The sequence below is a fragment of the Theobroma cacao genome, chromosome 4, assembly GCF_000208745.1.
Source record: "Theobroma cacao cultivar B97-61/B2 chromosome 4, Criollo_cocoa_genome_V2, whole genome shotgun sequence".
In the NCBI taxonomy this organism is placed as follows: Eukaryota; Viridiplantae; Streptophyta; class Magnoliopsida; order Malvales; family Malvaceae; genus Theobroma; species Theobroma cacao.
Window position 1 is genome coordinate 31,355,399 of NC_030853.1, and position 27,267 is coordinate 31,382,665.

The 27,267-nt window shown below is 35.3% G+C and overlaps 4 protein-coding genes across 5 annotated transcripts; 2 read left to right on the plus strand and 2 right to left on the minus strand.

The window, feature by feature from the left end:
• LOC18603683 (probable WRKY transcription factor 48) lies at window positions 4,862–6,665 on the plus strand. Its single transcript, XM_007035780.2, has 3 exons — window positions 4,862–5,499; window positions 5,715–5,858; window positions 6,003–6,665. The coding sequence occupies exons 1-3, from the start codon at window positions 4,982–4,984 to the stop codon at window positions 6,424–6,426; spliced, it is 1,086 nt and encodes a 361-aa protein (XP_007035842.2). The 5' UTR covers window positions 4,862–4,981; the 3' UTR covers window positions 6,427–6,665.
• Window positions 10,079–12,110, plus strand: LOC18603684 (peroxidase 40). The gene is made up of 4 exons (XM_018119734.1): window positions 10,079–10,815; window positions 10,913–11,104; window positions 11,191–11,356; window positions 11,453–12,110. The coding sequence occupies exons 1-4, from the start codon at window positions 10,570–10,572 to the stop codon at window positions 11,845–11,847; spliced, it is 999 nt and encodes a 332-aa protein (XP_017975223.1). The 5' UTR covers window positions 10,079–10,569; the 3' UTR covers window positions 11,848–12,110.
• On the minus strand, window positions 12,060–22,896 carry LOC18603685 (flowering time control protein FCA). Of its 2 annotated transcripts, XM_007035783.2 has the most exons (19): window positions 22,258–22,896; window positions 21,810–21,886; window positions 21,501–21,579; window positions 17,467–17,549; window positions 17,309–17,360; window positions 16,665–16,732; window positions 16,349–16,415; window positions 16,075–16,154; window positions 15,914–15,984; window positions 15,593–15,655; window positions 15,325–15,481; window positions 14,809–14,883; window positions 14,156–14,731; window positions 13,565–13,759; window positions 13,277–13,465; window positions 13,146–13,184; window positions 12,860–12,922; window positions 12,737–12,782; window positions 12,060–12,421 (listed from the first exon to the last, which is right to left on the minus strand). In XM_007035783.2, the coding sequence occupies exons 1-18, from the start codon at window positions 22,619–22,621 to the stop codon at window positions 12,738–12,740; spliced, it is 2,343 nt and encodes a 780-aa protein (XP_007035845.2). In that variant the 5' UTR covers window positions 22,622–22,896; the 3' UTR covers window positions 12,060–12,421; window position 12,737. The 2 variants fall into 2 exon arrangements, with proteins under 2 accessions (XP_007035845.2, XP_017975222.1); XM_018119733.1 differs by lacking the exon at window positions 13,146–13,184.
• Window positions 24,615–25,405, minus strand: LOC18603686 (Werner syndrome ATP-dependent helicase homolog). The gene has a single exon (XM_007035787.2). The coding sequence runs from the start codon at window positions 25,403–25,405 to the stop codon at window positions 24,752–24,754; it is 654 nt and encodes a 217-aa protein (XP_007035849.2). The 3' UTR covers window positions 24,615–24,751.

The window sequence follows — 27,267 nt, forward strand, 5'->3', positions numbered from 1 at the left end:
ATATATATATATATATATATATATATATGGGGGTAAGATCGACCGTGCTCTCCAGACACTCCAGCATGTGCAATAGCAAATTTCCATGTGCACGAAAACAGGACCAGAAAAATAAAATCCATCCCTGTCCTACTCTTATCCTTTCCATCCAAAATATCTATAGTTAAGACAAATAATTTATTGATCTTGATCTTGTATGGCACTACTAATAATTTAAAAACATTTATTTTATATCAAAATTTAAATTTTTTTATGATATATACTCAATACTTTTTAATGTAAAAAAACATCTTAAAAAACGAAAAATCGATAGGGAAAATTAAATGAGAGAGTAATATATATGTATATATTGAGATCATGTTTTTTAATAGTTGAAGAAAAAATGTTCAAAAGCTTTGACCTTTGACCAGTTCTTGGTTCACATAAATTAAACAAAGGACATTTGGCTGGTATGGTTTTAGACTTTTGGAACCACGGTCAATACTACCACTTTAATTTTATTTTTTTTTTGCCCGGGTCGGTGTTCGATGTATCCTAGAGGGAGTTCGGTTGGGGTGGATTCCAAAGACCAAGCGCCATATCTTTGTCGTGTTCGCCACGCTCCATCCTCTTTTAAGATATGAAGCCTTCTTTTCGCATGCACGTGAATTGAAACTTATGTTAAAAACATAAATAAATAAATATAAAAGACCAAGTTTCTTATTTTAAGAACCAAATTAATTACAGAGTGATTTATGTCTGTCTCGTAATTTGTAACCTTAATCACCAAGTAATCCAGAGTCAACCGTCGTTTAACGATTTCTACCAGATTTTTTACTAGGTCTTTTTACAAAAAAACATAGAGATCTAGATGTTACTTATAATTTAGAGATCTTTTTCTACTTAATAAATATATAATTCATATTGAAAGTGTAGATTCATGATATTTTATACTTTAATTTTTTCAATTAGTATTATGGATAAGTTTTTACATAAAGTTAATTTTACTTGATAAAATTATTAAAATATTTTTAATTTAAAATTTAATATATAAGGTTAATTGAGAAAAAAATCGCATAACATCATTAAAAAATAAAATTATAAAAAGTGTATATAGAATTTATCTTATTAAAGCACGATAGATTTTAGACAGATTAAAAAGAAAATTGTAGTACTACATAAGTATAATATATAAATGGAATTTAATACTACTAGTTGATTTACTTGATCGGTGAAATGTGGGCAACAGCTGTGAGAAACTAGAAAGAGGCCAGAATATATGAACGGTCACCCATTTTCTATCCTTAAAAATGTCTCTCACATGTTTCATGAAATTAATTACTAAGATTTGTACCAGCTTAGAATATATATATCATATGTTAATAATAAATAAATATATACTTTTCTTATTTTCCTTTCTTCCCCCTTATTGGAGGACAAGGGATGATGACGAGTAATGAATCTCATGGAAATTCTTAGTTATTGACCAAATTTAATAATAGTTATTAAATTATTAAATTTTCATTGGGGTTTAGGAGATTAATGACTGGTTGTAAATAAGGAGACAAAATTTAAAGAGTATGATTTGATTACAAATTAATTTAATAAGTGTTTCTAGTTTAGAAAAACACTAAGCAAGTTGATGGAAAAATGGACTCATGGGCCTTGGAAAAAACTTGGATAGAAGACTCTGGAAGAAGGAAAATACAAGCTTAAATGATAAATGACCTCAGAATCTACTACTACGTCATACTTCTCCTGGATAGGACAATGAATACTAATTGGCATTAACTCAGATGATGATTAATTTATTATTAAAATTAAAAATTTACATGGATATAAATCGAAATGTATGAATTTATTTATGAATAATATAAAAATAAGAATTTAATTGCATAAAAAATTTAATGATGATTAATTTTTTTAAAATTAAGTTTTTATTTTTGTATTATGTTCAAATAATTTTTTATTTTTTATTTTTAATAAAAATTAACAGTTGTTAAATTTAATATCAATCAATAATTTTTTTTACGTAATATATAATATGACTGGATGATTTGATTAGAAGATCCATTCTATATAAGTTATTATGTAATTACTTCAATTGACAAGTCATATTATATAGACAAAAATACTAATCATTATTAGGAGTGATGGTTATTTATGTCCAGTTAGAGTTAAGATTTGTATGTATAGGGTAAGAGCTTAATGAAGTATAATAAAAAATAAAAATTAATTATATATTTAAAAAGAAATTTTAAAAATACTTTTTAATTTACCACGTACAAAGCATGAAAAAAAATATATTGAGGCACAAAGAAATACATAAAGAGGCCTATATGTAATGTACGGGCCATAATCTAGTAAATATAATCGGAAGACTTAATAAGTATTTAAGTCAAAATAAAATAATTAAGCCATAAAATGAAGAGAAATTTCTTCCCAAAAAACAAAAGGATGGGAATGGGGCGTGTATAGGAAGCAACCTTATTAGGGGGGGGGGGGGGGGGGGGGGAGAGGNGAGAGAGGGAATATACTAAAACCGCGTAAAAAGTGCATTGTGCTTTGGAAAGAAGACTAATCAAGAAAAGCCAGCCGTTGGATCAAACACGTAGGATTGTCAAAGGAGACAAAAATACACCTGTAATTCAATCGTTGGCTCATCTGTCCATCGAGTTTCGGCCGCGATTGGGGGACCGGAAGGAAAGGGACGGGCCGTGCGTCGTGGCAAAATGTGGTTTCACGAAAAGAAAAGAATTAGCATATATTTTTTTCTTTCTTTTTTATTTTCTTCTAGTGGTAGAGAAAACTTGTGAGAAATTTCTTTCTTTTTGCTTTTTATTTTTTTTATTATTCGGGTGTGTTTTAATTGAATAATTGACAATGAAAGGTATTTGTTTTGGAATTTTGTTCCGTAGAAATCAGGCTGTACGTTTGGAATCAGGACAGTGATAACATGGAGAGATATATACCACACGAAAACAAAAGCTAGTTATCTCATATTTGGCGTGGGATAAGGATAACTCCCCTTCATTAATTTTTTTTATTATTTTTCATAATAAAAAATTAAAATAAAATTTTAAAAATTAAACTGTTTGAAGACAGCACCAGAGTATTACGTTAACGTTACTATAAACTCGATCTCTTGCAAATGCGAAAAAAAAAAAAAAAAAAAAAGGTAAATTGAAAAATTGGAAACTTAATAAGTAGTTGTTGACGGTGTTGGCTTGTCGGGGAAGAAGTGGGCGAGTGATGAGCTGGACAACTATGCTGACGCGTATATTGCGTCAGCATTCCCAAACGCGGTTATTTTCTTTTTCTTACAAGTACAAATCCTTTTATTGGTAATTGCGTTTCCTTTTTTTAATTTCCACATCTTCTTTGTAAGCTTTTTGTTTTTTTTCTTTTCTCTCTTATGGAAAATGGTAGCAAACCCATATGACAAAAGTACCCTCTAGCTATGGTTTTGTTGAATTCAAAGTATATTTTAAGCATGTTTCTTGTTTAAATTATTGCTTTTAATCTCTTTTTTGACTTGACGAAAATTAAAACATAAAAATTTATTTTGATGTATTTTATATTAAAATTTAAAAAAAATAGATGGAGGGAATATGACAATGACATGGGTGGAATTAAATAATTTGATTTTGTGAATTAATAGTAGCATATATCTTGCACATGGGGGGCTAAGAGTGAAAAGTTTTTCTAGTTTTATCTTTTCTCATTGTCTTTCTACGAAATGATCTTCAAATGAGTGAACAAAATCTTGGATAAAGATTCCAAGGAAATGATCAAATCAATCTTATTCATACTGAAAAATATTCGTAAAGGGTCCAAACCACATTTCCACAAAAAATAAACACAACTTTGGATCCAACCAAAAACAAAATATTAACCATGGGTTTTAGAGCTTAATTTCACTCCTCGTATTTATGCCCAGACTTCTCAAATAAAGAAAAAATGATTAAATTGTCATATATAAATAATGTAAAAATTTATTATATTATATAATATCTGAGTATTTGATTCATTGATCGGTGTATAATTCTCTATTTAGAGAGTAAGATTCGAATTCTTTTTTTTCAATTAAAAAAAATTTATTGTATTATATATATATATATATGTGATATTCCCAAATAGTAAAACATGTGAATTCAAATAATTCACATGAAAAATATCTTCCAAATATTTCAAATATTGAAAATGTGATTGACACGTGTAACATTTGTCATAAAAAAGGATAGAGAAGCTTTGAATTCATGATGATAAAATACAATATTGAAAAATAATTAAAATATTAATAATTGGGACAGTCCATGTATAAAATTTATATATTTTTATTTAATCACATAAAGTTATTTTATAAATATATAAAAATTTTAAAAAATTTATTAATGAAGTAATAACATTTTATTCATTAATGAGATGTGAATCAATAATAATTTAAGGGCATAAACGGTATTTCAAGAAAGAGAAAATGGCTCTTATGTACAATTAATTTAAAAGAAGAAACAAAAACAATTAGTTTTAAAAAGGCGAACCGCGAAAAGAAATTAAAATAAAAAGAAGGCCCTGTCCACACACGACCGGTTAAACCAGTCAACAATCCGCGTACGCAAAAGTGGACCCAAAAAGAAAGGGGGCGGTCCTTAAGCAATAAATGCCGCCAACACCGGCCTCCCTTAATCGTCCACGTACTGTACTCATAATTAACCGGCAAATGGCGGTCGCCTCTCCAAAAAAAAATCCAAGCTGTTCTCCAAATTCCCAACCCAAAGTCCATTCACACTTCATCACCCAAACACTCCCCATTCCCTCACTCTTTTTTAAATTATATTTAATTTTATTTTATTTTATATTTATATATATTTTTTGCTAGCTTTGTTTCTATTTAAAATTTCTTTTTGGGTGGTAATGCAAAGGATTTAAACTTTTGGGAAGAGAAAGTAAGAAAGAAGAGGGTTATGTTTTGTTTAAAAATGGAGGAGAGTATGTGAAGTCTATGGAGAAGAAGAAACCAGAGGGGGAAAAGAGAGAGAATTCGATGGCAAATTTGAGGTTTTCCGACGAGAATCCGGCAGCAAGTGGTTTTGGTGGAAGCATCTTTGACATGGCAGCAGGAGCATGTGAAGGTAGTGGTGGAGATAAGTGGGGGACTTTAGGCTTCATGGACTTGCTCGGTATCCATCAAGATTTTGCTGCTCCTTCTTTATTCGATTCCTTTCAGCCTCCGATTCTTTCATCATCACCACCACCTCCACCTCCACCATCGTCCTCTGAGCTTCACCAAGAGATATTACATGAACTACAACTGGAAAATAAGCAACTTATACAGCAGCAGCAGCAGCTTCAAGGACTCCCATCGCCGGCTTCCACCGTACCGGAATCTTCAGAGGTTTTAAACAACCCGGCAACGCCCAACTCTTCTTCGATCTCTTCCTCATCGAATGAAGCCGCAAATGATGAGCAAACCAAAACCGGGGATGATGAAGAACAGGATCAAGACAAGACAAAGAAACAGTAAGCCTTTCTTGAGTCTTCATCTTACTTGTCTATAAGCTATAGGCTTTGGTTCAGTACACGGTTTAAGGTGAAGAAAGGGAAGAAGTGATGGGGTTTTTAAATGGGGTTTACTTCATTTCTGTTGTTGAGTTAGATTTTGGGGAGTGTGGGGGAACCTTTTTAACTTGTCTTGCTGAATTTTTAAGTAAAGTTTTTTTCTGTGATGGGTTTAGGTTGAAACCCAAAAAGAAGAACCAAAAAAGGCAAAGAGAGCCGAGATTTGCGTTCATGACTAAGAGTGAAGTTGATCACCTCGATGATGGCTACAGATGGAGAAAGTATGGGCAGAAAGCTGTGAAAAACAGCCCTTATCCCAGGTATCAAAATCTAATCTAAATCCCCTCATCTTGGTCCACTTATGATTACTTTTTTTAATTCAATTATCGTTTACCCCAAGAATTCAAATCACCAAAAAGGGGTATACTTTAGTTGTTTGTTTTTTAATAAGATGATTACAACAGGAGCTATTATCGTTGCACCAGCGCTGGATGCGGGGTGAAGAAGAGAGTGGAGAGATCATCCGATGATCCCACGGTCGTCGTCACCACTTACGAAGGGCAGCACACTCATCCCTGCCCGATAACCCCACGTGGAAGCATCGGAATCTCACCGGATTCCTCCACCTTCGGTGCTGCTTCTGCTGCATCTTTTATTGTCCCACAACCTCAGTATTTACATCAGCAACAACCCTATATATATACCTCATTGCCTCCTTTGAATATCACCACCGCCACCGCCACCAGTTCTAGCTTCATCAATCCCTCGTTTCCCGCTTTCCTTCAAGAGAGACGTGTCGCTCCTCCTTCAGCTTCATCACTTCGAGACCATGGACTCCTTCAGGATATTGTTCCATCCCAGATGAGGAACGAGGCAAAGGAAGAGTAGTAGAATGGGGTTTTTAATTTTATCTTGCTGGTATGTAGTTCTTCTAACTAACTCAGGGGATTCATTTCTTTAGAACAAAGAACCCCTTCACCATTTTATATATTATTTGTGTAAAATCACTAGTTTTTTTTTTTAGTCTTTGGATAACTCGTTTTGTCCTTGGTTTTTTCTCTTGTGGTTATTCTTTGTATGTAGAGAGAGTATTCAATTATGGAGATATTGGGTTGTTTCTTTCTTTATTCTTCTTCCAGTTTGCTTCACTCCAGCCATTTTTCTTCTTCTTGCTTCTTGCCCATCCTTTTCTTCCTTCCCTTTTCCATTGTGTGTGCACCCTTATTTTCAAAGAGATAGATTAGCTAGCAAGGGTCTTTAGGGTTAGGGTTTTCCTTCATGAGAAAAGTCGTTATGATCATCAGATCACTAGTTTTTAGTAACTTTTTGTATGCATACAAAATTCTTCAACTTTATGGGAAAAGGTGCATTCTAGAATAATGGGTGTGGGGAAGCCTACCCTACGAAGGAAGAGAACCCTAAAGATGGGAGGAGGGCAGTGAAAAAACAGAAAATGTGTATCCTGGTGTACATGCATGGAGGAACAAAGGATGCAGCAATAACTTTTAACCATTCCCATTAGGCTTTTTTCCTTTGGAATCCCTGACTTTTTCATCCCTTTTAAGCTAATTAACTGATAAGGAGGTGGAGTTCAATAAATGAATGGTATATATATGAACATCTTTGCAAAAGGAAACGGAGTGGTGTTTCTAGATATTAGCGGATGGTACTGAGAAACTTTTTCTTGCGAGGATCTGGTTCCACACTAGTCTTTCCCCCATTTTGCACGGTCTCAGCTAGAAAAATGTACAGTCCCTCCGAACATGCTGAGCTTTACACGTATATGGCCATACAAGATATAAAGCAGAGACATTATGAATAAACTCTTGTGGAGAAATGGCAAATAGAGATTGGGAAAATTTTCAGTTGCATGCATTATCATCAGCTCCTTTGGCTATCACTCAAAAGAATATTCATATGCCAAGACCAGTTTATATGCCTGTATGCTTCTCGGAAGTTTCAATATATAGGCATGCACATTACAACAAATTTGGGTTTTAAGTACATTTCTCTACGCATTGAAATCTTAAAAATTATATATAGTTATTTAAATTTTTAATTACAGTTTTTACTAGTGTACTTAATCTCTATAGTTATATTTTATTCATGATGTTATTAATATTTTGTATAGTGTAATCAAATTTATAAAATATGTTATTGAAAATTTTTTTAACGGTACATTTTAAATTACACAATTGTAATCAAATTTGTCGAAATGGTACCGACATTTCATAGAAAATTAAAAAAAAAATAAATCGACGAATTCCACTAGTAAACTTTGATATTTAACCTAAGTAACTATAGCAAGTCTCGGCCGACAATTGAAACCGGCCGACCAAGACAGCAAGAGGAGCTTATCTATTTCCTACCTAGACTAATAATAACCCTAGCTAGGATGACTTCTTAAGGACTTGAGTTCATTGATATATGCAAGAATGCTGCCTCCAGTATTGTTGGTGTAAATAACAGGAAACCTAAGACTCACAAATTTGTCTATGAAACCATATACATGAGAGTGACGAGGACAGAGATCTAAACGTCATGCATTAGCTGGGGGAGAACCATCTTTGGAAACAAGATTTACATTGACAAAACAAGTAAGACTTTGAAGATAAGGTGCGTGAAAGAATGATCAACTTTTCCCCCAAATTGTCTTGTCAGTATCTTCATCTAAGGTGGATCCCGTTTTGGAAGATTTTTGCATGCAACAGCTGGCTTGAAAAAGTAGATCCCGCATTTCCATTTCTATACGTTCTTCATTCTTTTGAGCAATTTGGGAAATAAACTTTGCATTGATCATTCACAGTGATCCACAAAGGAAAATGTTCTGAGGGGGTTCAAAGATTGTAGCTGAACCTCCATGTGCATGAAAAGAATGAGAGGGGGGCATTCCAAGTAAGTGTGACATGATCTGCCGAAACAGGCTGTCCAACAGAAGAAGTTGTGTGATGGCTTTGGAAAGAAGATATGTAGTGTAAACATGGGTAGGTTACCAGTTCACTCAACGTCACGAAGAAGAGGGGATAAAGATTGTTTGTATTTTTCCCCTCCTCACCCATGCTATGAACATTTCCTTAATTGGTGGGGTGAAGAGGGGGTTTGCTCAAGCATTGCTGGAAAGTGGAAAGTTCAAAAGATGGAAAAGCATACCCTTGTTTTTTTCCTAACATGAAAAGAAAGAGAAAGTTGCTGTTGATATCACAATCTTTCTAAAAAAAAAACCACAAAAAAAAAAAAGAAGAAGAAGAAGAAGCTCTCATAGTTATCTTCAATGATAATAATTGGACTGATCAAATGCCTTTATAGAAATGATATCCATCAGCTGTCTTACATCTATGCTGAAAAGTTAGGTCAGGTCACTTTCCTAGATTTATATGAGATTCTTATTAGCTTAATTCAATTAAGAAATTGTTTTTGCTTTAAATAAAATATCAGAAAGCCGTACAAAATTTCTACACTATGACCTAATTAAGAAATAATCTTGAAAATATTCTCTCTATATAATTTTAGCACCTATTTAGTTGGTACATTAAAAGTGAAATAGGTAGCTGACATTTCAACTAGATGATAATACATTAAAAAGTATATATACTGGGTGTAGATGCAAATTAATCAGGAAAATGAGAGAGAAAAAGCTTACAATTAGAAGGCTAATCAAGCCTATATATGTCCGGCCAGAAATGAGCTTCACAACCAAGAGTGTTTATATGGTGAATCATCCCTATCCCTCCCTTTTTTTTTGGCCTCATCTTCCTTAACCCTAAAATTTTTTTCGATAAAATTAACTTCGGGAGAAAAATTTGAATTCAAATATTTTCGAAGAAAAAATATGATTAGAAATTAGGTTATGTCTCGATGAACTAGTTTCGATAAATTGACAAACTAAATGAAACAATAGTAGTATATGTTATTAGATTTTATAATGAAAGGTTATTTAAGGTGAAATTAAACCTTTACTTGATATAGTCTTTGTAAAATGGAAAGTAGCTAGTCTCCTAATTTCGAAAAAGGATGGATAAGTACACGTAAAGTAGTGAAGGCATCCGGGGAGGGTATTATATTTATGTAGATGAGGTTCAAAATCAAAATCTTGTCATTCAATTTAAAAAGAAATAATAATTGAGAAGAATAAAGTTGTCTATGTTGAATTTGGAGCACATAGATTCTGTGCTAGAATTGTCCGAGGATCAATTTTCAGGATCAAAAGGTGAGCGCGCAACACTTCGTGGGCGGTGTTGTGTAGTGCTCTGTCGGACCTTTCTCTTGTTGGACCTACTCCGAGTCCTGCTTTCTGGACATGAATGGGGCCTGAAAAGCAAGAAACAACTTTTTCATAAGGATTGTAAATCAAGTAGTTTTGTAAGGATCTTTGTCGATATCTAACCCGATAATATAAGATATGAGTATTTTATGTTCCAATATCTTATATTCAGATTTAAAATGAATTCGGATAAAATTTTTAATGCTCCTCATAAGTTAGAGTAGATTTCAGATATCATCCTTACTTTTCCGGTCTCGTTTTCCAACAGTTTAAACACATAAAAAAAAAAAATTGGGCTAAAGTGCATCAATTCCTGTGTTTTGGATCATTCCTTTCAATGCAACAGCCGAAGCTCACCCAAATTTTAACAGGAAAGTAGCAATTAAAATCTCAAGAAGATATCGTTACAACGATTGATATACAAATATTTTACGGAAAATATGATGGAATTAACCTTCTCACTTCGCCCACAGTTGTAGGGTGTCCAAACCACCAATAGGCACTAACTACTCTCTCTGTCAGCACAAATACAATGGTGGCAGATTGCACTGTTTCTGTTATCCTTCAAAAGCTTCAAGCAGCACATGGCGTTAGGTATATGTGCGTTTCTCATGACGAGACATAAACTTGACCTCTTCCATGGCTTGACTGCTTCTTCACTTAACCACCCCATCGGCTTGGAAGCCCTCGATTGCTCCGGTATGCTCAAACAACAATCTTATATAAGAAAATCATCTTCACTTACAGTTCCACCATCTACAGAGTAGAAGATGGCCAAGCACTTAGTTTTCTGTTTGGTGATGCTTAAGCTTTCCATCGCATTTGCTAATGTGCCAAACACCTTGAACGAAACATGTCTCGATGACATTGATATCGTGCTGCAGATTAACTTGTATAAGAACAGCTGCCCAGAGGCAGAACCTATCATCTTCTCTTGGGTTCAAAATGCGGTATCCGAGGACTCCAGGATGGCAGCTTCGCTGCTTCGTCTTCATTTCCATGATTGCTTTGTTAATGCAAGTAGTCAATCTTTTACACCAGAGTTTTTTTTTTTTTGTTAATCTCTCTTTTTAGATCATCTGGTAAACATAATCCAGGATGTGGGTTTTGCAGGGTTGTGATGCTTCAGTGTTATTGGATGATACTGAGGATTTCATCGGTGAGAAAACTGCACCACCAAACTTGAATTCTCTGAGGGGGTTCGAAGTGATCGATGCCATTAAAGCTGAACTTGAGTCTGTTTGCCCTGGAATTGTTTCTTGTGCTGATATTCTTGCAACGGTTGCCAGAGACTCTGTCGTTCTAGTAAGTAAATGCTTCTGATTCCTCCCATATGAAGTAGCAGTAAAACTTGTGCCCAGTTCTGTTTGAATGAGAATTCGGATTTGCAGGCAGGGGGTCCTAGTTGGGAAGTCGAGATGGGCAGGAAAGACAGCTTGGATGCTAGCAAAGCAGCAGCCACAAACAACATTCCAGGCCCAAATTCCACCGTGCCAACACTGGTTGCCAAGTTCCGGAACGTTGGGCTCTCGTTCAATGACATGGTTGCCCTCTCCGGTGATAATTTCGTAGCATTGATCACCTTTTTGCATTTTAAAACTTCGTTTTAAAAGCTTACTGAGAAAACCGTACAATATTTGACACTACGGACAGGTGCTCACACGATGGGAATGGCTCGATGCTCCACGTTTAGCTCAAGACTTCAAGGCTCAAACGGTCCAGACATCAATCTGGATTTCCTCGAAACTCTGCAGCATTTGTGCTCGGAATCAGACAGCAACACCAGGCTTGCACATCTCGATCTAGCGACCCCAGCAACATTCGACAACCAGTACTACGTTAACCTTCTTTCCGGTGAGGGATTGCTACCGTCCGACCAAGCCCTAGTCACTCAGGATTACCAAACTCGCCAGCTTGTACTCTCCTATGCTGAGGACCCTTTAGCTTTCTTCGAGGATTTCAAGAATTCTATGTTGAAAATGGGAAGCTTAGGGGCACTCACTGGGAATGAAGGCGAGATTCGTAGGAATTGCAGGATCGTGAACTAATGAACTTCGATTGCCTAGAAAGTTACGGTAGTTAAGTTTCTACTCCCATGTTCGTCACTGTTGTCACTATAGTAACCTTAGCATTGAGTCAAATTAAACCCTGGAAACCCTTCCCCAGATTGGTACCAAGCCATCGGGAATTGAACTCCAGGAGTTCTATCTTTGATCCTCATAGAATTTTAAAAAGGGTGTGCTAATTTGGAACCAAAACAAAGCTCTAATCTAAGCATCTGATTATGGCCACTAATATTATGTTACACAAATACAAATGCTATTACAGAGTTGATGGCATTGATTGCCCTAATTTTAATGGCACAGAGGCTCAAAATGCCAGTAACAGCAGGAAGCAAAGGCTTCCCATTTATATTCATGAGAAGATAAACTATTGACTACTGCTGAGGAAGGGGGCTAAAAGCTACTATTACACATCTGCTCCCTGGCATTTGAGCCTCAAGCAGTTTGCTGCTGCATCCATGACCTTGTCATCACTAATGGTTATTTTCGTCAGCAGCATTCTCCAAGAGGAAACTTGTTTCCCATCAGCAGGCTCACCTCAGCTTTCCAGTTTATATTCCTGGAGATGAAGTATCTCCCATTAGAGCAAACACAAAAAAATGATCAATGATACACAATGCATAACAAGGAAAAAACTTCAAGTTATGACCGATATCGCCTAAATATCTGGACAGTAGGTCGTCTCATTTAGATGATTTCTGCTGGTGTCAACCAAACTACATACAACAACTACGAAAATGTTCTCTATACATTTTCACTTCTCTAATTTTACTTTCTATTCTAATTTCTGGGTAAACAAGTAGAACCAAAGTCCTGGAGTGCCCAACCATCCAAGGATAAAAAGGCTAACAGAAAATCAAGCAAACTTTAAAACCTTATGGCTTATTCTTCCATGCCAAATCCTGCACAGTCTGAAGCCCCTGCAGCAAAAAGACCAAAGAAATGAAGTGTTGGTGAAAACTAGCTTGGAATAAATGAAAATTACAACACTTTATACCTGTTGGAAGCGTGTTGGATTATTGGGTGATGGTGCAACTGGTAATTGTCCATAACCAAGTTCCTGTAAATTTCAAAGATGCAAAATAGGAGATCTTATGAGACAATATACAGCTAAAAAAATGTGAAAACTCAAATCCCTTGCAAAACAAAATATGTGCAATATCATTGCAAAACAATTTCATGACAACTAATAAACAAAGTGTGGACTGAAAACATATCTTAAAAGATAGAACAAGTATTGAGGTTTTCTTTTTATTTGGCTGGGATGTTAATATAAAATTTACCTGTGTATTTTGTTGATTTCTAACTCCAGAAGCTGAGTACTGGACTTCAGCAAAATAGAGTAAGCAATGGCACATCTAAAATTTTAAAGACAATAAAACCTATGTTTAATTAGAAAATGTAAACAACTAACCGCTGAAGGAAAAAAGGGCAGCTGTAACTGCAGAGGATGGTGGATCTGGGTTTGAAGCTGGGTCTGGAACTGCACTTGTTGTGCTTGTGAAGCTTGCTGAGGAGGGTGTGACTGAGTTTGAGGCTGTTGAACAGGTGGCTTTTGTTGTTGTTGTTGTTCAAACAAAGCCAATTCTTCAGGCTTCTCCCACTGCATGTTGATACAGAATAAATTCATCATACCACATGAGAATTAACTAATTAAAGCAAAGTCCCCAACAGTCAACCAAGTCTCAAATATATGTCTCACCCTGCTTTCACGTGTTAGACTATTATGATAGTATTTGAATCCATCAGGAGAAGTATGCTCTGTCCAATGACATTCCCCCGGAGTTACTGTCGGTGTCATAACCGGTGCAGCAGGAGCAGATGCAGATGAAGGGACGTCTGTACTAGGTGTACTAGCAGGAGTACTGCCAGCAGCCTGTGGTGTCATCCCAGCCCACTGAGAGAGCCCCAAGCAAAATTATCAGCATATTATAATTACAGCACAACTTCACAAGCAGATGACATTACAAAAATAAACTTATTCACCACCAAGGAAAATTTAACAGGGGAAGATAGCAGTTCAGGTACTAAAGATGCGAAAGGCACATTGATGTCAAGATGTGAGACACACAATGAGGAGAATTAGGATCCAATGATTAGAAGGGCATTTAAAATCCTTAATTTTTTTTATCTGCAGAAATCTTTTTCAGAAACCAAAACAAAAAAATTCTGAATCATGAAATGGATCCCTTGTTTTTTCCTGAAAAACAATTTGGTAAGCTCCAATTTCTATTACCTCTGTGCAATAACATCAGAGGCCCTGTATGAACCCAGCCATCGTGGCCCCACATACCTGCTGTTTAGAAGCCTGTGAATTCTGCTGCAACGTCATATTTTGATTTGAAGGTTGCATCAGCTGCAATTGTTGCTGCAGCTGGGAAAATGCCTGCTGAGATGATTGAAAGCTTGCTTGCAGTGTTTGTGTTTGCTGAGACAGCATCTGAGCTAGCTGAGAAGGGGACTGCTGAAGTGGTTGCAGCAGTTGCTGCTGCATAGGAACAGGCCACTGTTGTTGATTTGATGTAGTGGGTACAGAATTGGGCTGTAAATTGGGTGGTAAGTTGACACTCAAAGGGTTTTGTAGCACTGCAGCAGATGAAGCATTCTGCTGAATCTGAGGCCGAGAAGCAGGCAACTGACCACTCACAAAATGTTGTGAGGGAAGAGCTTGACTGAAGGGTGACTGAGTAGCAGAAAGAGGAACTTGTAGTTGACCAACATGCACAGCCTGTGACTGTGAGTATGACACCGGTGCTAGAGGGTGTAGTTGAAATGAGGGAGGTAGACCCTGAGGTGATTGAAGAGGCTTCTGTAAAGGTGAAATTTGCTGACCAACCGTCGGAACTAGTGGTGAAGGTTGATTAAATCCCTGAAAGGAAATAACCTAATTCAATCTAGAACATGAAGAGTATGAAAGCATCAAAAACATATTCAATTTTCACAAACCTGTTGTGAAGTAGAAGAAGATGAAACTGCAGGGCCAGGAAGAGATCCATCTGTAGGGCCACCAAAAGGACCACCCTAGAGTGTTCACAAGGATAATAAGCAAGAATTTGCATGTAAAATAAAATTATAAACAAAAAATTTCCACACAACATGAAAATCATAACTGAATGCTTACAAAAAGGCATAGTATGAAAGACCTAATAGGATAAAAATAAAGAGAATATGACCACAATTTAAAGAACTCAGGCTCCAATTAACAGAGTACCCAACTTACAGTAAATGTAATTTGGTTATCTACACTTTTATGAAAGAATCTTTGCTTTATTAGGCAAAACAATTTGCCAGCTTAACCATAAAAAATAAAATGTAGAAATCAACCCTAAAATGGTTTCTTAAAGTAGACTTCAGCATTCCATCCACACAATATGTTCCCACTTACCACCAAAAAGGAATATTGCTGATTAACACAGTTGCATTAGAAAAACTAAAAGTGTGCCAGAGAACAATTATTCTTACTGGATTTAAAGGTATTGCTAATTCACCAGACCTAGGGAGCAACTGACTCCCCAAACTGCGAATACCAGGAGTTGGTCCCATATTCTGTGGACTCATAGGGTGCCAAGGATTAGGTGGAACATTATCCCCCATTGCATCACCGAAGTTGGGTGCTGGTCTGCAGCGGTTAACATGAAAACATAAGTACAGAAAAATAAGCCAAATGAAATAAGGAGACAGCTAAAATGCATTAGACTATGCCGCAACATGTTAAATGGGTTGAGGGTACCTAGGCCCTGGGGCCTGGAAACGAGGACCAAAACCTGGACCTCCAAATGCAGGAGCACCACCCCTGGAAAGGAAAGCAAGTTAAAAACAGAGTACAGTTAATTCAATCAATCAGTAACATATGCCAGAGGCAACAGAAATTATAGGATGAATCAACAAACAGATACACAATCAAGTTTGATCCAAAATGAAGGGTAAGAAAATGTCTAACTCAAGCTTCAACAAAAGAAACACCCTACAGCTAACCACCCATTCATATCCCAGTTTCAAATGTACAAGCTTGCACATAAAGGAATGAATAATAACACATCTTAGGAAAAACCTTGAGTCTCCAGCTCCAGGCCTGGGCCTCTTGGGATCAGCAAAACGGACAGTTAATGGTTGATCACAACCCTACGATGTAGAAAACAGATAATCAATCGGCAGCCTTTGATAATAAAATAAGTAAACAGATTATTAAGAAAGAAATTGAAAAATTCTTACTCTCATTGTATAAATTCCATTGAGAGCATCTATAGCTGCTAATGCCATGTCTCTATCAGAGTATTTAACAAAACCACATCCTTCAAAATAAATTGTAAATACATGAGGAATGAAAAGAAAAAATCTAATGATAGTGGTTTTATATAAACATTTCAGACTGAACAGAAATTATCTACAATATACAATCTTTGATAATATAATATAGCAAAAGAAACAAAAACAGAAAGCATTCATCAAATCCGAGATGGCATATAAATCAAACTCAAGGACACACCACGACTCTGCTTCAACTCATCACGCATGAGGTAAACATCTTCAACTCGACCAAATCGAGAAAAAATCTGCCAAGGAAACAGCATTTAATAGCTTGACAGAATGTATAATCTACAGAAAAGAAAAATAAACTAATAAATAATGTAAAGTGTTACATAAGTTCTGAATAACAAGAACAAAAATTTTAGAGATATATGTGACAATTGGAGTGAGACTACTAAAGGTCATTGAAAGTAAGAATCGTCTTTTGCACCAGAAGAATAAAAGAATCAGAAAAAGACGGTATAATTAAACAAATAAATGTTTATATGACATACTTCCTGAACATCCATTTCAGTAGCTTGTCTGTTGAGTGACCCAACAAACAATTTGTACTCAACTGCACCTGTCATTAAGGAAACAAAATCAGTTATGGAAAATTAGATGATATTAGGATAACAAACATAAGTATTCACCACAACATAAGAAAGAAGAAGGTACAGATAAGTCTAGAGATTTCTGTCAATCGAGTGCTTTATTCTTCAAATCTGGGCCAACTAAGCATTGATCATTCTTCTACTAATGCTCACATAGGAAACTATATTGCTTGTAATATATCTAACAGATCATGTCCACTAGTTTTCTTTCCCCTTTAATGTTCATTTTCTTCAATCCTTTGGAGTTTCAATTATGAGACATAAATTCAACAATAAACACAAATATGCTTGGACAGTGCAAGACATGAGAGACACATGCATAAACACATGCCTAGGCTTTGGAAAGACTGTTATTTGACACCTGTGCCTGTCTCAAGAAGGATAACATGCCCCTCCATTCTAAAATTAACGGGCATCAAAAAAGAAAAGGGTAAATTAGAGAAAAATTGCATCTAATAAACCAAAAAGATCTTCTATTAACACAGATTCACACATGTAAATTACAGATCAAGCTTCAAAAACCTACAAATATGTAAAATAATTACCAAGGCGTTCTCGTTCCCCATCAGCATATCTGACTTGGATAGGACCCATTCCCTGTAAATACGCATACGAAAATGTAAAACTATTTCACTTATATGAGTATGTAAAACCATTTCAGTTATATATATAAACAAAAAATAGAAGTGGCAAAAGACCTCACCCCAGGCAGAGTATGTTGATTGTGCAAGGCTCTAATAGCCCTATCTGCTTCTTCTAAGGTTGCATATTTTATAAAACAACATCCTGCACAACCGCAGAGTTTTAATTCTGATTTGGTTAGGTCACTTACACCCCCAGAAATGGTGCAGAAGGGTAGACACACAAAAACTCATGAGACAGTAAAATACATGTCATGGAGATATGCTGCTAAAGACGCATATGAATGTAACTAAAAGGGGAAAAAAAGGATCCAAAACATCTATATTATTACCATAAAAATTCCACGACTCAAATACAGAGACTTAATATAAACAGATAATCTATTTTCATTTAGCACAAATAACACAAAATAAAACAAATGTCAACCGCTATAATCATAATGTTCAAAAGAGAAATATCTTCAACTAAATCATTCATATCTCAGACAAGGCAGAGTACATGCACAAATATCTAAATTTGCATAACATCCCTACCACAAAAATCATAAAGAGAACATGGTTGATCTAGATAGTAATATGAAAGCAAAAATCAAATGATGGATTAAGCCTGACAGTTCTTTAAGAGAAGTATGTTAGTAAATCATAATGTGCTTTCAACAAAATATAATGCATTTTTAAGACAAGAAAGAAGAGAGCAGGCACATTGCAACACAGAAATGTTGTTCTTTTCATATGTGGATAACATTTATAGATACAGACACCAATATCAACAACAGGGCACAGTTCTCTTCGTCAGCAAATAGCACCATCTCCACAGCCTACTACTGTTACAAGAAATGATGCAAATCTATAAAAAGAAAAAGCTTTCAATCACACAACTATCAACCAACGGTTTGCTACCCTCAACACAAAGACCCATGAGCAAAATTGTGCCAATCATCACAAATTTAAATCCATGCAGTAAATCCAGATAAAACCAAAGAACATACAGAAATACCCTGGCAAATAAGAGGGGAGCAAAAGAACATAAATAAATAGTATCTATCTAATAAGCTTGAAGCTGAACAGCATCAACAAGCCATGAAAATAAGCACCACAATGCTTACAAACAGAATTCTAGGGGCACATGGAGCAAGGAGCTTATCACACTATAAAGAAAATCGGCAAGGCAAGATCCCAGATATCATATTACATTTTCCTTTCTTTTCCTTTTACCATAGCTTCAGGACATGCAAGCCAAGTCAAACACGCCAAAAAGAATTGCTTGTCATTAACATTTACAAAACATAAGAATATTCCAATCTTAACTCTACCTCTCTTCCAATCAGCCCCAAATATATAACATAGAGGGCATCAGCACCAGGCACATGCACATGAAGACAGAGTCAAAACTCTACAGAAACAACTACTTGTCACTGACATTAAGAACACATGAGAATATGCCAAGCTACATCCTTCTCTCCCAACAAGCCCCAAATAAGATAGACAATGTGCGGAGCAATAGCACCAAGCACAACAGGCATCTAGGCTTCCATGACCCTAGAACCAATGAACAGCCTTTTATACCTCTCCCTAATGACTTTCTTCCAGCTTCATTTATTAAAAATCTCTCAGCATATCTCTTCTAGCAATCTAGTTAAGCAAATAACATAGAATGAGTAAGCACATGACAAGATAAGAGATAATGAACAGCACTAATCTTGCTGTGCAAATAAGACATCCATCTCAGTTACAGTACTAACTCATTCAAGAACGGATGTAACAATTACCCTAGAAACCATCAGTTGTAGACTTGCAGTCAAAAGATTCATGCCAAAGAAAAGGATTTCACATTTCAGCATCTCCACACGCTTCTCAAGAATGAAAATGGTTCATCAAACATAAAATTCTCACATGACAAGAACCAGAAATCAAGTTCAATTTCAATAATTCTACCCAAAATTCATTGCTGTGCTGCTGCTTTGGAGTTGACATAAGTTAATAAGCTTAATTCACATCAAAACCACAAATATGTAAAATTCCATACCAAGAAAGAATAATTGTTGTATTGCTACCTTCACTTACCATGCATTCATGAATATATACACTCAGAGAAAACATCAACTCCTCACCGATATCCCATAAAACAAAATGAAACTCTGACCAAATCTACGAATAATTCTCAAGAGAATTGGAAGTCTAACCCCAGTTCTCTCTCAAGAATGTACAAACACATCTGTCTTGGCTGACCACAACAATGAATTATAAACCAAAGACAAGGTACAAAAAGAATACATGGACAAAAAATGGCTAAGAAACAAGGCTGAATACTAAACACAATGAAATGTAAGTAGAAAATTCAATGAGACATTTCCATAAAAAATTATCATCAATGCTATATTGCACTGACCAGCCATAAACAGAAAAACAGAAATGTTTCACAAAGCCATCTGAAAGGGGGGAAACTACAATTTCAGCAAACTATGCTGTACAATCCTAGCATCCAAAACCTCCAAGTTTGATGGTAATACAACCACTCTCATTGATTGGTTAGCTTGGCCACATAAACAACCATGCTCACCAAAGATCTACCATATATATTTGGGGCAAGTTAACCACACAAACGCCCTTAGCTCAGAAACACTTAATGGGAGAAACACAACTATTGGTGCTATAAAAGTAAAAGGTTATCAGCTCATGTCACCCCTTTGCCACAAGAAATCAGTAAAGTACACCATCAACAAAGAAAAAAAGTACCAAGACATCACATAAGTCATCACATACTCAACGTGTGGAGCAAAAAATTCTAAAATCATCCTGTTGCATCCATTGTACAACTGAAGCAGCGATTTGCTGTAAATGGTCAATAGCCCTCAAGATGACACTCAAACACATCCATTGCTCCATGCACATTAAAACTTCCATATTCAAAACAGCAATTAAAGTATGATAAAACAATAAGCTCCCTCATACAGCAAAATTCATCAGCATTCACAATCTCTAGAATAAGAGGCCAGCAGTAACGATGTAATAACCATGAGAAATAAAGAATACACACCAAGAAGCATCCAAAATCGACACCCTGACAGCCTTTAGATTTCCAACAGGACATAATTGGCAGAATAAAATAAACATCCACAGATAAAACCTATGCAACCCATTACTATATTGCAAACATTTGTGGAAATTAAAAATTGACCAAAACGCCAGCCTAGAGTATAAACACAAATTTGCTGAAATCTAAACCCATCAATTAAACAAACAATGGTAAGAATTGCTACACCAGATCGAAGTCACACAATACAGCGGTATCACCAACTAGTTTTGATTGCTACCAAAGAAAAATTCCCAAATTTTTTGCAATATTAAAAGCATATATACAAACATGAGCCTGCCACCAAAATAGACAGGCCATCCAACCTATTAAAAAAGTTAATTAAACCAACCCGTTGCGATGGAAATATAACAATCCCACAAAAATATGACGTCTGTAATGTTGCGCATAACTTCAATGGGGCATATAACCAAGGAACTTTCAACACATAAAACTATAATACCATCCATATCCGACTAACATTCAACTTGAATCCATCTCAGCAACATAAAACTGGTCCACAGACATTGCAAACCCATTTAAAAAGAAGAATTTCCAGATTCTCCGAGATAACAAGCAACCATGGAAATCATCCAAATAAAAATGTAATATACACCATTCAACAGCAATAATCATAGGATTTCGTGCTTTTATATCTGTACAACAGTAGCAAGTCCTGATATATATAGCAATGGCAACAGACACTCTCATGAAAATTTATTGTTGGCTAATGCCCCCACAACAGAATCCATTATTTCAAAAATAGGATCTACTTGTGGTACAAATCCCATACTTTTTCTATACATAAACCAGTTTTTAGCAAGTTTACATTTCTCTCCTTGTTTGACAGAATCAACATTAAGAAAGGGAGGTGGCAACCAAAACCAACAAGCCCGAAACTTGTATCAAAAACAAACTGAGACGAAGATGAGCTTAAGTTTGCTCCTATCTGCCTCTCAGCGGACCTGAAATAAGATAGGTATAATAACATATATCTAACAATAAAACAACATTTATACATACCTTGGGGTTGTCCAGTTTTTTTATCTTTGATTAAAGCAACCTCTATCACATTTCCGTGTTCTTCAAATAAGGGCCGAATCTGACAAGTGAGAATAAATGACCACTGTTTAAGAAATAATACCAAAACAAAAAGAACAAATAGACCAAGATTACATGATATTAATGCTTAGAATGGTATTTATTCAATATATGGAATCGACATCCATCAGATGAATAAGTGAATTGAATTACATCTCTGGTAGCATAAAGGAGAGTACAAACAGGAGTGTGATACTTTCAAAAGTACGAGGCAATAATGAACTGACTTACATCCTCTTCAGTGGCTGCCCTTGGTACAGATCCCACAAAAAGTTTGGCAAAATTGCCGCCACCTCCAGCAAATCGATCTGGCAAAGCAAAATATAAAGGATAATCAGTCTATAAGATATGTAAGCTATGATGTTAAGATGCAATTACAATGGTCAGAAACTAGTAAAGGAAAGTAAATTTTGAATAATAAAATCAAAGCTATGACAATTCAAGACAAAATAATCTGTAGCAGAAAACATCCATGCAGCCATGGAACAAGAAAACTGCAGTAAATAAGGAGCACATGGTAAATTCTTTGTAAAAAGAAAATTCAGCAAATTGAAATAAATGCAAAGGAAATCACCAAAAATTTTCAAATTAACGAATTACATAATAGTTCAAGCACCAGATAAGTAAAAAATTACGATTGAAAAATATATAACATAAAAATATAAGCAATAAAACGGACCTCTATTGGGAGAACCTCCTCCACGGCCAGAGAAAGGATACGCGCGTTTCTGTCCCGCATGAGGCTGCTGCGGCGGAGGGGATGGATAATTACCCTCAAAACCCCCACCCATAGGCCGAAACCCTCCCCCACCACCACCACCACCTCCCATTGGCCGAAAACCTCCTCCTCCGTCACCGTGATGCTGACGAGGAGGACTGTCGAACAGGCGATGCCCTCCTCCTCCTCCTCCTCCACTGCCACGGAAGTTGCTAGGGCTACGACGACGGTGATGATAGAAATCTTGGTTATCGAACTTGTCGTCGAAATTACTGTTGTTGTTGTTGTTGTTGCTGCTGCTGTTTTTTCCGCCGTAGCGGTTCATGGGAGGAGCGTCAGAGAACCGCGAGGGGCCTCGAGAGTGACGGTTGTTGTTGTTGTCGTTGTTGTTATTGTAGTAAGATTCTTGGTTGTTACTATTGTTGTTGCTGTTGCCATAGCGGTCGCCCCTGTACCTATCCAGCTTTGCTGTATGTTAGCTGAAACTTGAAAGTCGAATCCCTGAATTTGAATTTTACAGTGTTTGGAAGAGAAAAGAAAATGAGAAGGAAAGAAAGAAAATGGCAAGGGCAGAAAATTTTGGTTGGAGTTTTCCCAGGGTGGGGGGCACAGGGCATGTAGATGTGACTGGGCTTTATAGGTTTGGGTTTGCTTTCTTACTGTAGTGCCACAGCCCATTTCAATCTTGACTGTTCTGTGGGCTACCCCACATAGGCTCAGTTCATGAGATACCAACTCCAACTCCCCTATTCTCATTATCATATGATTCCTACCGAATAAAATTCTTGTCCCGTGTCTAGTAAATTTTTTGTTTTAAGTTATTTGTTTTCTGTTATTAAGGTTTTTGATTTAGCTATTAATAATATAAGATTAGATGTGTAACATAAAATTATGAAAGATATATCATACAGATTACCAAGTGAAATAAAAAATTTTTTATTTTTTTTAATGAACTAGAGAAAAGAATCTCTAAGTTCTAAGTTTTAACGTATGGTATTTCATTTTTATTAAAATTTCAATCAATTAACAAATATTGAAAAAGATAATTACATCCGAACATTTGATTCAATAAGTTAATGCATGATTTCTTGCTTCGAAAATCAAGATTTCCTGCAAATATATTTATAAAATAAAAGAAGAAAAAAAAAAGCTTTAACATCTTCTTTGTATTAACATCACCAACATCTAAAATGGAGATAAAGGCTGACCCTGTGATAAACACTATAGAAGACTGAATCAATACACAAGTAAAATAAAAACCAGTATGAATATGATATTAATGACCTCAAACACCACAAATACAACATTCAGCAATTTGAGCAGTACATCCAAAGAAAAGAAATTTGATTCAATAAACATCATAAGAAAAACAGAAATTTCCCTGGGGTACATGAAGTAGAGATTCAATGAAAGTATTAATATGGTAATTTAAGCATGAATCAAGTACTTGCAAAACTTCAAAGGTCATGCAACCAAATTGAGAGCACACCAAGACAAGACAAATCAATCATATGTAAGCCCTTTTCCAGGATCATAAAGCAAAACACATTAAACTAGCAGTGACTTAAAGCGGGGGCCTGAATTAGCATCCTGCTTGTTGTATCGAGGGAAGGCAATCAGTCAATTTTGCAGAGATAATACTAATAGTTGATTAACTTGAGCTATCACAGAAGAAGTAAAATAAGCACACACCAGGAGCATCACAAGTAGATATAATAGAGGTGCAAGTTCTAACCACGAATTTAAAACAAGAAGAAGCTCTAAGCACCAGTTGGGATAAAGCAAGTTCACCAATGAACAAGCTGTTTATAATGCTACAGCTACCCCTTAACCTCCTCGATACAAGCTTTGGTTAAACACACTTGATGCATAAACACTAAGGTCTATCTCAAGCAAGGCACTATTAATGTCATACTATGTAAAGAAGAAGGATCAAAACTCAGCTCTCTCAACAAAACCCAAGATGGAAAAACAGTTCAAAGAGGAGGGCTATTTAATATAACTCCTTTTTTGTTCTTTTAACAAGAAAAGAAACTGGGGTTAGTTGAAAGCCAGGAAAAAGATCTATACCTAGCATCAAACCACTTAATTACAATTCAACACCATAGACCCATGCCCGAAAGAAGAATTAATCTCCATGATTATCAGTTCACTTGCACCACAGAAACACAAATTTCTCTAGGACGGATGGAACAGAGACTTTAGCAAAATGATCAATCACACAACAAAACTTAATGGCATTCCAAGGCAGCAACATTTTATCAGATATAAAGGAACTAAACATTTTAGCAGCCACCAAGAGATCACTATCACATAAGTTTCAAACTGTACGGCATTAGCATATAAAATCCATATCCATGGAACAAAAGTAAACGTGTTTTAAGCATATATAATCCTGAAAAACAAAACCCATTCTAACCAGCCAGTGAAGCAATGACACCTAAACCTTCACTCCTCAGTTCTCCCAATTCCAAACATTCAATGCCTTTCCCAATTCAGAGCTGACAAAAGCATCAACACAAGCATACTGGACCTGCTCTGGAGAAAGCCAATAAGCATCCCAATCACTAGCCCCAACCTCTCTAGGCTTCCTAACCCCACGAGCACCCAAAAGTACCCCAGCCAACGTCTCCATAGACAACTGCTTACTCAACCCGCATCTGTCAGCAGCAACATCACGAGCATCAACGATCCTCATAACGGTAAGCATATGATTCGACCTCATCAGCATGTCCTCATCATGGTAGTTCCAAACGCCGACGAAAGTAGCACGAGGATCAGCCAGGAAGCGGCGGAGAGCTTGGGGCACGTGAGTTGCATGCAGGAGTTGGAAGATGAGGCATTGGCGTCCAACGCAAAGCTGGAGAGTGGCTGCTGGAGCACGGTCTCTGGAAACGGTAGGGGTCCATTGGACCCCAAGGCCGACGACTAGTGTGTCGCGGTGGAAACGGTGGAGACTGAGGACTCTGAAGATCCATTTGCGGACAACAGAGGGAGTGGCGGTTACTGTGGTGGTAATGGTTTCTGAGAAGAAATTCACTGTGAAAGTTCTGAACCTTTCTGGGTTCGGGTTGATATGGGGTAAGATGGAAATGTGGTCGCCGTTCATGGTTGATTTGCGGACAGTTTTCAGGCTCTCGAAAATGGGTTTGGTTTATGGTTTCTGGTCAGGGTTTTAGAAGGGTGTAGGTCGTACGTGCAGGCAAGAGACCAGGATAAAGATTGGGTGGAAATCGGTAAAAAACAGGAGCAAAACATGGCCTGCTAAATTTGTTTTTATAATTTTTTTTGTTTATGATCATTTTACGTTAAATTAAAAATAAATATTTTTTATTCTTTCAAACAACGAAAGTATCTAATTATCTTTCATTTAATTATATATATCATAAGCAAAATCACATGTCGCTATCTTAACTAATAATGAGGAAAATTACAAATTCGAGATTCGATAAAAATAATATTTTTACTTAATTAAACTTAGTACTACTAATTATTTTTAACCATTTTGAAACCAAACTTATAAACATACTATAATAGGCTAAGCAGGTAATTAGCTTACAATATAGAATTTATATATTACTAATGAGGATAATGTTCAAAATAATCACTTTATTTAAAATAATAGATCCAATTTTATTGTCTTTTTTGATAAATATTGCATGAGTATTTTTTTTCACGGTATACATAGAAAATGATTTATCAAAATGGCTGAGATGTCTTTTGATTACACACATTTAACTCAAATATTTATTTGCCAAATTTAATTCGTTGGAGAGTGGACTCATCAAACTATTCTCCTATTGTTTTCATGCATTAAAATGATGATGTGTTTCTTTTTTTTTATAATGTCGAAATACTATATAATAAAAAATATATGTTTTAGATCCTCACTCAACTTAAAACTTCTAAAATATATATATAATGAAATAAAAAAATCACTTTTTAGGGAAAATTTCTTTTAACAAATTGTGTACTACAAATACTAATAATTTCTATCAACATCATACATTATGATAATTGCCTAGACAATATGACCATATAAATACAAGTGTTGTCTTGTAATTATGAAATGTTTTCACATATATATATTACTTTTAGCACAGTCTATTTTAAATTTGATTTTTTTTTTTACTTTCCTTGTATTATGGATATTAAATAAAGTGTATTTTGGGTATATAAATATAGGTATTTCATCACTTTAGGTATATCTTTTAGATTGAGAACATAGACTCGTGATATAGAGGCTTGGTTGAAAACATTGACTCGTGATTTATAGATTTACTTAAACTCTATTTTCAGAATTTAAAATCACACGATATTAAACTTAAGTTTTGACACGTGACATTTAATAAAGGTTGAGCTTAAGTTTTAACTCGTGACATTTGGTATTATAGCAAATTCGGATCTTCATTAATGTGGAATTTTCATGAAATATATAAGAATCGAAGTAGACTTAAATTAGTATAAGAGTTCCTATCATCTACAAGTAAATAATTAATACAATGCCCTACGAGTAAAGAACCAATGCAAGAAAGGCGTTACACAATTGAGTGTAGAATGTCATGAATCTAACATCTCTAAGAGATAAGATGAGTCTTAAGTATATAAATATGATTTTTTCACCACTTATCAAATGTGTTTTTTGAATTGAAAATATGAATTCGTGATTTATAAATTAATTTAAATTATTTTTTAAAGTTTAAGACTATACAAAGTTGAGTTTAAATTTTGACTCTTAACATAAAGTTGGGACTCGTGACTGGTTATCATCTCAACTAGTAACATAAAATAAAAATATAAAAAATTGATTACATGTAATAAAATAATAAAAATTTATTTGAATTTTTTTAATAGTTCATTAAGTTTTTTAAAATATTGTGCTTTTCTTTAATATATTTTTCTTTAAAGAGATATCTTAAAATAAAATAATTTTTTAAAAAAACTCAATAATCTTAATTTTTTATTATAAAT

Excerpts from the sequence above, each read along its gene's own strand:
- LOC18603683 (XM_007035780.2), top strand. The coding sequence starts at position 4,982 with ATGGAGAAGAAGAAACCAGAGGGGGAAAAGAGAGAGAATTCGATGGCA. Across the intron at positions 5,500-5,714 it reads CAAGACAAGACAAAGAAACA|GTTGAAACCCAAAAAGAAGA; the intron begins GTAAGCCTTTCT and ends TGATGGGTTTAG. Across the intron at positions 5,859-6,002 it reads AAAAACAGCCCTTATCCCAG|GAGCTATTATCGTTGCACCA; the intron begins GTATCAAAATCT and ends TGATTACAACAG.
- LOC18603684 (XM_018119734.1), top strand. The coding sequence starts at position 10,570 with ATGGCCAAGCACTTAGTTTTCTGTTTGGTGATGCTTAAGCTTTCCATC. Across the intron at positions 11,105-11,190 it reads CCAGAGACTCTGTCGTTCTA|GCAGGGGGTCCTAGTTGGGA; the intron begins GTAAGTAAATGC and ends TCGGATTTGCAG. Across the intron at positions 11,357-11,452 it reads TGACATGGTTGCCCTCTCCG|GTGCTCACACGATGGGAATG; the intron begins GTGATAATTTCG and ends CACTACGGACAG.
- LOC18603685 (XM_007035783.2), bottom strand. The coding sequence starts at position 22,621 with ATGAACCGCTACGGCGGAAAAAACAGCAGCAGCAACAACAACAACAAC. Across the intron at positions 16,733-17,308 it reads TGGGGAACGAGAACGCCTTG|GTGCAGTTGAGTACAAATTG; the intron begins GTAATTATTTTA and ends CCTTAATGACAG. Across the intron at positions 16,416-16,664 it reads CTGAAATGGATGTTCAGGAA|ATTTTTTCTCGATTTGGTCG; the intron begins GTATGTCATATA and ends TTTCCTTGGCAG.
- LOC18603686 (XM_007035787.2), bottom strand. The coding sequence starts at position 25,405 with ATGAACGGCGACCACATTTCCATCTTACCCCATATCAACCCGAACCCA.